Genomic DNA, 13,090 nt, shown 5'->3' on the forward strand with positions numbered 1-13,090 from the left:
AAAAACATTTCAGCGTACCTACCAGTATTTTTGAACAGGTCTGCAGAATTACATATATAAAATTCACTATAGAGAAGCGACCTGAAGGCCAGTTACTCAGAAATAATGCATTAAAAAAAAAAAAAAAAAAAAATCATTTACAGGCTCTTAAACTAACAACACTCTTTTATTCCCCTTGTCTATCTTTTTAATGGTTATTTCATTGAAAGGTCAGGACAATTAAATGAGCTGGACCCTTTTGTTATAAATGTCACACATGCATTCAAAGATTTGCATACCACATCGGACACTGAATGAAGCCCCCTTAATGACCAAATGTCTCGAGTATGAGAAAAACAAAAAAGCTGAAAACTTTCCAAACACATTTTACTGTATTTTATACATGTTAACCACGATTTAGAATTTTCATTATTATTTAAACCATTTTGTGTATTTATATATATTTTTTTTTTTTTTTTGAAAACAGTGTCTTTTGGAACAGCTCTCTACAGCCGTACTCTGAAGAGTTAACACAACAAAACTCTTTAACAGCTACTAAGGCTTCTTCCTTTGCAGTTTCTTCCCCATATGAGCCTGTCCTGTCAGTATGAACATGGGCACCAAGAACCCTACATGACCTGCTTCACATTAAGACAGCTCAACCCACATGCAAAGAAACACCTTTGCTTCACAAACATAGAATTACTGAGTTTCTCAGATAACAATTCCTGTATTTTCTTTACCACAAATGTCAAGTCCGTCCTGCAAAAGGAAAGTAGGACAGCACACAATTCACATATGGCTTAAATTTGTTCTTAGTATAATGATGGCCACAAATCAACCACAGTAGTGAACCAAATAAACATTTCCCCTATTTAGCTTCTTCCTCAAGTCTCTTGTGCTCAGCTTTGAGGGTCACTGCTCCCATTTGGAGCATTCGGCAACTCCTGCTCATTTATGGTGTGCAAAAGCAGGCACACAGGATGTCGTGATGACTGGGGCTGACCATGTTCTTGATGTCTCTCTGGGTAAAGCATTCCTTGTTCCTCATCCAAACAAGGCTGAGATTCACAGGAATTGCAGCCTTCACAGAAGTCCATTGGTCCATCCAAATTATCATCAAGGAGCCCATCATCTTCCCTTCCACGACAAACACAAACTTCGATGCCAGAATCTCCAGTGAAACGCCGGTGTCTTCCAGGTGTTTTTTCTTTATCTTCTGAAAAGCTTTCAGAACTGAAGTCTTTCAAAAGCTCTTTCTGACAATCTTCCTCTTTGTCTGGGAAAGAAACACTATCAGCTATCTCATTGCTACATGCAACTTGTCCATCACGTTCTATGGCAGGAGGCGGTTTTAGGATAGCCTGCTGAATGTAGTCCACTGGTGGCTGAGGGTCAAGATCACCGGGTCGTGCAGAGATAACATCTGCTACAGGCGTAGGGCTACCTTGTATTGCATGGGGATTTCTTTCAACCTGCTCTAAATTTATAACGCCACTTCCAGGAGGACATGGCTGTAAGGCACTATAAGGAGGAGGAGGAGTTGGTGGCCTGTTTACCACTTCCTCATAAGCTGGTAAGAGATAATTTGGCAAAAACCCTGCAGAAAAAAAAAAAATAAGAGGAAAACAAAAAAAATTACAAAACATACCAAAATAATGGTAAACATACAATAGTAGACTTTTTGAATCATGCATTTTAAAAAAAGTGGTTTTAGTCACACTGTCACTGTATAGGTCACACCAATTAAAACATTAACTAAAACATTACTGTGTAAGGACTCTGCATGCTGTTCTGTGCAGTGTTATATTATATATATATATATACACAGACACACACATATACACACACATATACATACACACACACATATATACATATATTATATATATACATACATACATATACACACACACACACTCACAGTTAGGTCCATAAATATTTGGACACAGAACTTTTTTTTCTAATTTTGGTTCTGTACATTACCACAATGAATTTTAAAAGAAACAACTCAGATGCAGTTGAAGTGCAGACTGTCAGCTTTAATTCAGCGGGGTGAACAAAACGATTGCATAAAATTGTGAGGCAACTAAAGCATTTTATTTATTTTTTTATTTTTTAAAAACACAATCCCTTCATTTCAGGGGCTCAAAAGTAATTGGACAATTGACTCAAAGGCTATTTCATGGGCAGGTGTGGGCAAGTCCGTTGTTATGTCATTATCAATTAAGCAGATAAAAGGCCTGGAGTTGATTTGAGGTGTGGTGCTTGCACGTGGAAGATTTTGCTGTGAACAGACATGCGGACAAAGGAGCTCTCCATGCAGGTGAAAGAAGCCATCCTTAAGCTGTGAAAACAGAAAAAACCCATCTGAGAAATTGCTAAAATATTACGAGTGGCAAAATCTACAGTTTGGTACATTCTGAGAAAGAAAGCAAGCACTGGTGAACTCAGCAACGCAAAAAGACCTGGACGTCCACGGAAGGCAACAGTGGTGGATGATCGCAGAATCATTTCCATGGTGAAGAGAAACCCCTTCACAACAGTCAACCAAGTGAACAACACTCTCCAGGAGGTAGGCGTATCGATATCCAAGTCTACCATAGAGAGAAGACTGCATGAAAGTAAATACAGAGGGTGCACTGCAAGGTGCAAGCCACTCATAAGCCTCAAGAATAGAAAGGATAGATTGGACTTTGCTAAAGAACATCTAAAAAAGCCAGCACAGTTCTGGAAAAACATTCTTTGGACAGATGAAACCAAGATCAACCTCTACCAGAATGATGGCAAGAAAAAAGTATGGAGAAGGCGTGGAACAGCTCATTATCCAAAGCATACCACATCATCTGTAAAACACGGTGGAGGCAGTGTGATGGCTTGGGAGTGCATAGCTGCCAGTGGCACTGGGACACTAGTGTTTATTGATGATGTGACACAGGACAGAAGCAGCCGAATGAATTCTGATGTGTTCAGAGACATACTGTCTGCTCAAATCCAGCTAAATGCAGTCAAATTGATTGTCCATCTGTATCATGAAACGGCGCCCAATGACCAAAAACATATAGCCAAAGCAACCCAGGAGTTTATTAAAGCAAAGAAGTGGAAAATTCTTGAATGGCCAAGTCAGTCACCTGATCTTAACCCAATTGAGCATGCATTTCACTTGTTGAAGACTAAACTTCAGACAGAAAGGCCCACAAACAGCAACTTAAAACCGCTGCAGTAATGGCCTGGCTGAGCTTTAAAAAGGAGGAAACCCAACATCTGGTGATGTCCATGAGTTCAAGACTTCAGGCTGTCATTGCCAGCAAAGGGTTTTCAACCAAGTATTAGAAATGAACATTTTATTTCCAGTTATTTCATTTGTCCAATTACTATTGAGCCCCTGAAATGAAGGGAGTGTGTTCAAAAAATGCTTTAGAGGCTATCATATTTATATGCAATCATTTTGTTCACCCCACTGAATAAAAGCTGAAAGTCTGCACTTCAACTGCATCTGAGTTGTTTCATTTAAAATTCATTGTGGTAATGTACAGAACCAAAATTAGAAAAAAAGTGGTCTCTGTCCAAATATTTATGGACCCAACTCTCTCTCTATTTTATTATATATATATATATATATATATATATATATATATATATATATATACACACACACACACACACACACACACACACACACACACAGTGGTGTGAAAAACTATTTGCCCCCTTCCTGATTTCTTATTCTTTTGCATGTTTGTCACACAAAATGTTTCTGATCATCAAACACATTTAACCATTAGTCAAATATAACACAAGTAAACACAAAATGCAGTTTTTAAATGATGGTTTTTATTATTTAGGGAGAAAAAAATCCAAACCTACATGGCCCTGTGTGAAAAAGTAATTGCCCCCTTGCTAAAAAATAACCTAACTGTGGTGTATCACACCTGAGTTCAATTTCCGTAGCCACCCCCAGGCCTGATTACTGCCACACCTGTTTCAATCAAGAAATCACTTAAATAGGAGCTGCCTGACACAGAAGTAGACCAAAAGCACCTCAAAAGCTAGACATCATGCCAAGATCCAAAGAAATTCAGGAACAAATGAGAACAGAAGTAATTGAGATCTATCAGTCTGGTAAAGGTTATAAAGCCATTTCTAAAGCTTTGGGACTCCAGCGAACCACAGTGAGAGCCATTATCCACAAATGGCAAAAACATGGAACAGTGGTGAACCTTCCCAGGAGTGGCCGGCCAACCAAAATTACCCCAAGAGCGCAGAGACGACTCATCCGAGAGGTCACAAAAGACCCCAGGACAACGTCTAAAGAACTGCAGGCCTCACTTGCCTCAATTAAGGTCAGTGTTCACGACTCCACCATAAGAAAGAGACTGGGCAAAAACGGCCTGCATGGCAGATGTCCAAGACGCAAACCACTGTTAAGCAAAAAGAACATTAGGGCTCGTCTCAATTTTGCTAAGAAACATCTCAATGATTGCCAAGACTTTTGGGAAAATACCTTGTGGACTGAGGAGTCAAAAGTTGAACTTTTTGGAAGGCAAATGTCCCGTTACATCTGGCGTAAAAGGAACACAGCATTTCAGAAAAAGAACATCATACCAACAGTAAAATATGGTGGTGGTAGTGTGATGGTCTGGGGTTGTTTTGCTGCTTCAGGACCTGGAAGGCTTGCTGTGATAGATGGAACCATGAATTCTACTGTCTACCAAAAAATCCTGAAGGAGAATGTCCGGCCATCTGTTCATCAACTCAAGCTGAAGCGATCTTGGGTGCTGCAACAGGGCAATGACCCAAAACACACCAGCAAATCCACCTCTGAATGGCTGAAGAAAAACAAAATGAAGACTTTGGAGTGGCCTAGTCAAAGTCCTGACCTGAATCCAATTGAGATGCTATGGCATGACCTTAAAAAGGCGGTTCATGCTAGAAAACCCTCAAATAAAGCTGAATTACAACAATTTTGCAAAGATGAGTGGGCCAAAATTCCTCCAGAGCGCTGTAAAAGACTCATTGCAAGTTATCGCAAACGCTTGATTGCAGTTATTGCTGCTAAGGGTGGCCCAACCAGTTATTAGGTTCAGGGGGCAATTACTTTTTCACACAGGGCCATGTAGGTTTGGATTTTTTTTTTCTCCCTAAACAATAAAAACCACCATTTACAAACTGCATTTTGTGTTTACTTGTGTTATATTTGACTAATGGTTAAATGTGTTTGATGATCAGAAACATTTTGTGTGACAAACATGCAAAAGAATAAGAAATCAGGAAGGGGGCAAATAGTTTTTCACACCACTGTATATACATACATACACACACACACACACACACACACACACACACACACACAGTGTATCCGGAAAGTATTCACAGTGCATCAGTTTTTCCACATTTTGTTATGTTACAGCCTTATTCCAAAATGTGCGTAGAATTCTGAGGAAAAAAATGAATTTAATCCAACACCCCATAATGACAACGTGAAAAAAGTTTCAGATTTTTGCAAATTTATTAAAAATAAAAACATTGAGAAAGCACATGTACATAAGTATTCACAGCCTTTGCCATGAAGCTCAAAATTGAGCTCAGGTGCATCCTGTTTCCCCTGATCATCCTTGAGGTGTTTCTGCAGCTTAATTGGAGTCCACCTGTGGTAAATTCAGTTGATTGGACATGATTTGGAAAGGCACACACCTGTCTATACAAGGTCCCACAGTTGACAGTTCATGTCAGAGCACAAACCAAGCATTAAGTCAAAGGAACTGTCTGTAGACCTCAGAGACAGGACTGCCTCGAGGCACAAATCTGGGGAAGGTTACAGGGAAGTGACCAAGAACCCGATCGTCACTCTGTCAAAGCTCCAGAGGTCCTCTGTGGAGAGAGGAGAACCTCCCAGAAGGTCAACCATCTCTGCAGCAATCCACCAATCAGGCCTGTATGGTAGAGTGGCCAGACAGAAGCCACTCCTTAGTAAAAGCCCGCCTGGAGTTTGCCAAAAGGCACCTGAAGGACTCTCAACCCATGAGAATGAAAATTCTCTGGTCTGATGAGACAAAGATTGAACTCTTTGGTGTGAATGCCAGGCGTCATGTTTGGAGAAAACCAGGCACTGCTCATCACCAGGCCAATACCATCCCTACAGTGAAGCATGGTGGTGGCAGCATCATGCTGTGGGGATATTTTTCAGCGGCAGAGACTGGGAGACTAGTCAGGATAAAGGGAAAGATGACTGCAGCAATGTACAGAGACATCCTGGATGAAAACCTGCTCCAGAGCGCTCTTGACTTCAGACTGGGGTGATGGTTCATCTTTCAGCAGGACAACGACTCTAAGCACACAGCCAAGATATCAAAGGAGTGGCTTCAGGACAACTCTGTGAATGTCCTTGAGTGGCCCAGCCAGAGCCCAGACTTGAATCCGATTGAACATCTCTGAAGAGATCTTAAAATGGCTGTGCACCAACGCTTCCTATCCAACCTGATGGAGCTTGAGAGGTGCTGCAATATATATTATATTATATATATTATATATATATATATATAAAATGTACACACACACTAGGGGGCTTTGCCCCCTGCTCGCTTCGCTCGCCAACCCCCATGTTTGGTTTTCCAGATACACACATTTAAAGATTTTTTTTTCTTTGAATTGTTGCTATTTCATTAGTTTCACTTTTATTTCAGAACTTCTGTAAAAACAATATTTGTAACCTTGCGAGTCCCAATATGCTGAATCTTTTTCATGAGGTCAGGACAGGTTTCTCTGTTTGGACTTTCAGCACAGACAAAATGATCTACATCATCAGCAGTTAATAATTTTTTTTTCACAAAGTAAAAAAGTAAGTAGAGTTCTGCATTGGACTCCTGTCTGTAAAGTTGTGTTATTTTCCTCTCACAGTTCCAAAGGTACATGGGGTTAACCAAGGTGACACCCCAGCTTTTGTCTAGGTTTTTATACAAGGGTTAGACAGAACGTTTGACTCCTGGGGTAAATGTAGCTTTTTAAATAAGCAGACAGATAAATATATATACATGAACAAAGTAACTAATAAATGCATGTGCGGTAAACTCCGTTTTTGAAATTCTCAAGATTCTTTATTTGTCACATGCATAGTTAAACAGGACAACACGCAGTGAAATGCATCCTGATCTGCTTATCAAAAACTGCAAAGTTAGAAGAATAACAGTTAGATTAACAAAAAGTCATAGATTGAAAGATAACAGTATAGTAGAACATAATAAATAAGTAAAATTATGTGAATAAAGTAGAATTAAGTGTTAAGGTGCAAGAGTGTAGTAATTATTGTGCAAAACCAAAGTTAGACTGGTGCATAGTTAAATGAGGCAGTTTGTTTGCGCTACTGCGATCTTTACTTTCTTTTTTTTATATTTTCTAATTTTCCTACTTTCATATCCTTTAACTTTCTCCACATGTGTATAGCGCCGTTTTTTTGTGAGCCTTTCTAATTTCACTGGTTTCATAGTCTCTAACCTGCTCTGCAGGTGTTTAGTGTTAACGTTTGTAAACGTCTTTATGAAGTTCTAGTTTGTCATTTTACTCATTGTCTTTTAATTCTGAGCCGTACAGTACAATACATAGAACAGAATAAATCCTCAATACAATATAAAAATAAAAATTCTAGAAGTATAGAGTAGAATTTCACATTAGATGATATCACATAATATGATTTGGATTGGTTTTAAGTCCTGGAGACCTCATTCATCAAGCTGCCTCCCCCATTTTGCCATTCAACATCTGAAATAGCGCTAATCCGATGAAAGAACCCCTCATTCCCACGTCCCCATTCATCAGGGATGACTTTACCTTAGGCAGGCAATCTACAATTTAAAGAGATTGTTATTTTCTTGTGAATTGTTACATATGCATTATTTTCACTTTTACTTTAAAACCTTTTGTAAAAACAATACTTGTTTCTTTATTTCCTGCCCCGCGCGTGTTTACATCTCTTTCTTCCCAGACGTATAATACTGGTTGTGTTGTGAAGGGTGTTGCAGCTGAACGTACGCTAAGGATCATTTGGATCATTTGCTGTCTTTTTGCTGCTTGCTAGCTGCCTCTTCTGCCTGTCGCATGTCGTTGTTTTAAGAGCTCGGAGCACATGATGCTTGCCTGCCTAAAGCAATCCAACAACTGCTAGATTAGAGGTCTGTTGACTTGTTTTAAATGATGGCTCACTGCCTGGTCTCGCGTGACTTTGTAAAAGCAATACCCGTCTTATTTCTGGCCCCAGGCGTGTTTGAATTCTTTCTTGCAGGATGTATAACGCTGCTCGCGTTTGTTTGGGGTATCTGCTGTCACGATACCCTTCGATCTTTTTAAAGCCTGTACAGCCGCTGTCCTTTTTGCTACGGCCCTGGGACAATCTCTTGGCACAAAGTCTCATATTTATGGTCCCCGCGAGACGCACCGTGGCAAGTCTCCTTGGTCTCGCGGGTCTTTTAAATGTCTTTCGAGATTATCAAGTATCGCAGCCTTGCATTTGCTTTCCATTCCAGGATTTCCTTTTTATTACATATACATACATATATACATACACACACACACACACACACACACTAACAGGTGGCCGGGTTGCCCCTGCTGCATATGTTCCTGGGAAGCAGCCATGGGCTCCTCAGTACCTTCCTCGGGACGCTTGGTGGCAGCCTCCCTGGGTGACGATGGTGCCTCAGTTTCCCGCAAGGGTTCCATTGGAGATGGAGTCCTCCACAACCCTGTGGGGATCTGGGGTGGCCGTCAGGGGGTGCTGCATGGATCCCGGAGCCATTGTGGACACCTCTACAGCACCACCTGGAAGTGCAATTAGCAACAGGTGATCAAGCACCTGGAGCACTTCCGGGTGGGCTATAAAAAGGGCTAGCATCCACCACTCAGGAGCTAGAATCGGGAGGAAGAGGACGAGGTTGCCTGGGAGGAGTGGTGGTGCCAGAGGAAGGATTGGTTTGGTTGTGCTTTAGTTGAAGTGCTTTGGGACTGTGTATTGCCTGTGGGGCTCACGGGGAAGACGTGCCCAACAGGTGAAGAAAAATAAAAAGTCTTTGTGATTTCACATGTGCCTCAGTCTATGCTTGTTTACTATTAAGCTTAAGAAAGCACACCAAGTAGTGATTGTGATGGACACATTTAAACCGTGCACTTTGCACATATATATGTGCTGTGAAATAAGGTGCTATATAGGTGCCCGACCCAGCACAGATTCACACTATCTCCTTTCAGATCTTCTGAATGCAAGAGTGGGTTTACAGGAAGTAAAACAGGCAAGAAGTTTAATTACAATTACATATTGGAGTGGGCAGTATAGACAAAAAAAAATTATATGTGTTTAACAAATCTATCACTGATATATATGTACATAGGCGTTCCTCTTATGTGCTCAAATGTTTGTTAATGATCTACTACTCAAATAGGTTTGATGGCAGGTATTCAACTCTCTTGAACAGAAGAGTACAACCAGTATATTGCCTAGTCCCAATTACAAGGTGATCAGTAATTCTCAGACTGTACATAATTGATTTGCTCAAAGGTGAAATAACACTACTTTTGGAACATGATCATGCTTCTTTTCATCTAAATGTTTAGAAAAAAAAAAGCCTAGGGAAAAAAAATGCCCAAGTACATTTGGTACTAGAGTGTTGTACTGTGTTAGTGATTATGGAAGTAATGAGAAGTCAGGCAATCTTTTTAGTTGGCCAATAAAAGGTGTAATTTTGCCTGACCTCTCATTACACCCAAGTACATTTAAAACTTTATGTTTTAGTAAGCCAACTACCAGTAACCATGCCACATGAAGTGAAAGGTATATTTAATCCTCTTTAATAAAACCCCTGTGTGCGTCCAGTGTCCGGGTGTGTGTGTCTTCTGGTGAAGTGCCCATGCGCGGGGCACGGTGCAATGCTTCAAAGCAGATGCTTCAAAGGTTGCCTGACGTGTCACACAAGACAGAGAGGGCGGGACCTATAAAATATCACATGGCCGATCCAATCGGATTTCGGTAAATGAGGTAAGACCTAAAACATAAAACACAAAAAATCCAATCGGGTACTGAGACGCGGAGACCAGCTTCCCCAAAGAGGTGGGATTACTGTTTGTTGTTGTGCAAGTGTTCACTCTGAGGATGTCAGATTTGTGATTAAGAAGCTTGGCCTGGTAAAGTGTCAGTCATTGAAGGGGTTTTCCTAAATATACGAATTTTCATGATATTACAATACAATGACTTTTAAAAGTAGATTTATTTTCGCGCACATTACATCAGTTGCTGGGGAGAATCTGCTGATTGCCCACTGTTGTGACAGAAAATTAAACACATATTACGGAGAGCAAAGACAGTATTACTGTCAGAGAAAATTACAGGCATTTTATGGAAAAAATGTAATGAGGTAAAAGGTCCCTTGCCATTTAATATAGACTGCTCCTACTAATGTTTATGGACTACTGTTCTAGCGCACGTTATTGAAACGGGCTTAATGTCTAGTAAAGAATAAAGGTACAGTGAGTAAGTGAACTTATTTCAAAAGCTGTAGAGCCAAATAAAAACAAATTATATTTTTTGTGAAGACAATATTGACATTTTAATGGGGGGTTTCTTCTAAACTAGTAATGAACACATCAGCATGGAAACATATGAAAAACTAGTATTAGAAAAAAAATGAAAAAATAAAAAAATGCAGTAACTCTGCATTATCACAGATTGCTGCTAAATAAGTGAAAATGCTGACTCTCTTACTGAAAACTTGACTTTTCTCCTGAAGTCAAAAATTACAAGAAAAAGCTGAAAAAAACTATTTGAAATATATAATCCTTTGTGTCAGGTGTTTCCCAAGAATATACTTTAACAGAAACCAAGCCATATCATTTTAAATAATTTTAAAACCTTTTAAAGAATTATATAGGAAACTAATGCACGTAGGACACATACTGAAGTAGAATGGAAGGGAGGCATAGTTGTGGGCTTCTCTGTAGGCAATTAAGTTGATTTCATGCTGCCGTTGCTGCTGCTGTAAACGATGCTTTGTGCGCCGATGATGACAAACACAGCAACAGCTCAATATAATAATTATAGTCCAAACCAGCCAAAACCCTAAAGAGAGATATAAAAGCACAAACAAATAACATTTAATAACTAGAAACTGCATGGTTTAAAATTTAGTAAATAAAACAGATTATGAAAACAGTAACATATAAGGACATACAGTGCTCTCCACTATTATTGCCACCCCTTGCAAAAATTAGTAAGAAGGGTAAGGAAAAAAAAATTCACTGTTTGCTGAAGAACTGTAATCTTGCACTGAAAAAATGAGAAACATCTGACTTTTAATTGAAACAAGTTCATTGAAAGAAAAGCCTTCATCAAGAAATAAACATTAACAAAAACATGTGCCACAATTGTTGCCACCCTTGAAAATTAATGTGAAACAATGCAACTGAAGCATGTTTCCCATTTAAATTGGACATTGTTAATTTGATTGGAGTCTATAAGGACTTTCCAGTTCAAATCAATGACTTCCTGATTAACTGGGATACAAACATGAGGAGACACAGAAACAAATTTCCTTAGCCAACCATCATCATGGCAAAGGAAAAAAAAAAAAAAAAAAGAACACACAATCCAAATGAGGGAGAAGTGTGTTGCCCTTCATAACTCAGGGAATGGTTATAAAAAAAATAACTAATCACCCGAAAATGCCTATTTCTACAGTTAGGGCAATAATAAACTAGAACTGTGACAAACTTGCTTGGAAGAGGACCCAAGTTTATTTTACCCCCACATACATGAGAAGGATCCTAAGAGAGAGACAATGTCTCCAAGGATCACTGTTGGGGAATTCAAAGAAAAAGTAAAATCCTGGGGTTATCAAGTTTCTTGAACCACCATCAGATAGCATCTCCATGCCGACAGATTATTAGGAAGGTATGCCAGAAAGAAGACTTTTCTGTCAGTTATCCACAAACTTAAGGGCCTGGAGTTTGTCAAATGTTATTACAACTTTGACTGGAATTGTGTTCTATGGTCTGATAAAACAAAAATTTACTTGTTTATTGCCAAAAAGTAAAAGTGGGTTTGGTATAAAAAGAAGGATGGCTATAATGAAATGAACCTTGTCCCAACTGAAATATGGTGGAGGTTCTGTGATGCTGTTTTTCCTTCAAATGCCCTAGAAACATTGTTAAGATACATGGATTTATGGATTCCATGAAATATCATGAGATTTAAAAATCAAAACCTAGTTGTCTCCACCAGAAAACTAAAACTGGGTCGTCTTCCAGCAGGATAAGGATCCAAAACACATGTCCAAATCAACCCTGCAATTGTTAACCGACCACAAAAACCAAGTTCTGCAATAGCCATCTCTGTCTCCTGACCTGAAAACCCTATTGAATACCCGAGGAGTGAACTGAAGAGGAGAGTACACCGGAGGGCCTAGGACCCTGGATGATCTGGAGAGATTATGCAAAGAAGAATAGTCTCAGATGCCATGCTCTGTATTGTCCAACCTTATAAAAGGTTACAAGAGAAGACTTTGTGCTGTTATATTGGCAAAGGGAGGTCGTACAAAGCATTAAATGCAGGGGTGCAAACAACTGTGGTACATGTGTTTTTGTTAAAAATATTTATTTCCTGATGAGGACTTGTTTCAATTAAAAGTCAGATGTTTCTCATTTTTTTCAGTGCAACATGATAATTCTTCAGCAAACAGTGATTTTGGTTTCTAATCCTTTTTACTAATTTTTACAAGGGGTGCCAATAATAGTGGAGAGCACTGTATATTGTAACTTGCTCAGCGCTGCTCTAAACACTACACCATTGACATGTGACATTGAAAACATTGAGAAGTTAATTGTTTAAACTACATTACCATCTGCAGTTCAATAGAGTCATGGGGTGGCCTAGAATTATGATATTCATATTAAGTGAAAGCCACCAAAATTAAACTCTGGCTCTGGTCAGGGTCAAAATTTAGTTCACCTTTCAGATATGATGCAAAAGTCAGCAATTACAAAAGGAGGGGAAAAAAAATAAAGCATGACATTTCATTTGGCCTTAGGTCATCCCTTCGTGTGCCAATGACAAGCAACAGCTTAAGCAGATAAG

At 39.4% G+C, this 13,090-nt stretch overlaps 2 protein-coding genes across 3 annotated transcripts in view; one reads left to right on the plus strand and one right to left on the minus strand.

Annotated features, from left to right (window-relative positions):
* Positions 1–13,090, plus strand: part of LOC114647247 (cytosolic purine 5'-nucleotidase) — a 1,192,165-nt gene that overhangs the window by 728,993 nt on the left and 450,082 nt on the right. The gene's annotated exons all lie outside the window — the stretch shown is intronic.
* The window catches only part of LOC114647253 (WW domain binding protein 1-like), a 49,031-nt gene continuing 36,088 nt past the window's right edge, over positions 148–13,090 (minus strand). For both annotated transcript variants that reach the window (XM_028795902.2, XM_051922185.1), the window contains exons 3-4: positions 10,916–11,077; positions 148–1,579 (exon numbers count right to left, since the gene is read on the minus strand). In XM_028795902.2, coding sequence (XP_028651735.1) covers positions 882–1,579; positions 10,916–11,077 — 860 coding nt within the window. In that variant the 3' untranslated portion in view covers positions 148–881. The remainder of the gene's footprint in view (positions 1,580–10,915; positions 11,078–13,090) is intronic.

Source organism: Erpetoichthys calabaricus, chromosome 2 (assembly GCF_900747795.2).
Source record: "Erpetoichthys calabaricus chromosome 2, fErpCal1.3, whole genome shotgun sequence".
NCBI lineage: Eukaryota > Metazoa > Chordata > Cladistia > Polypteriformes > Polypteridae > Erpetoichthys > Erpetoichthys calabaricus.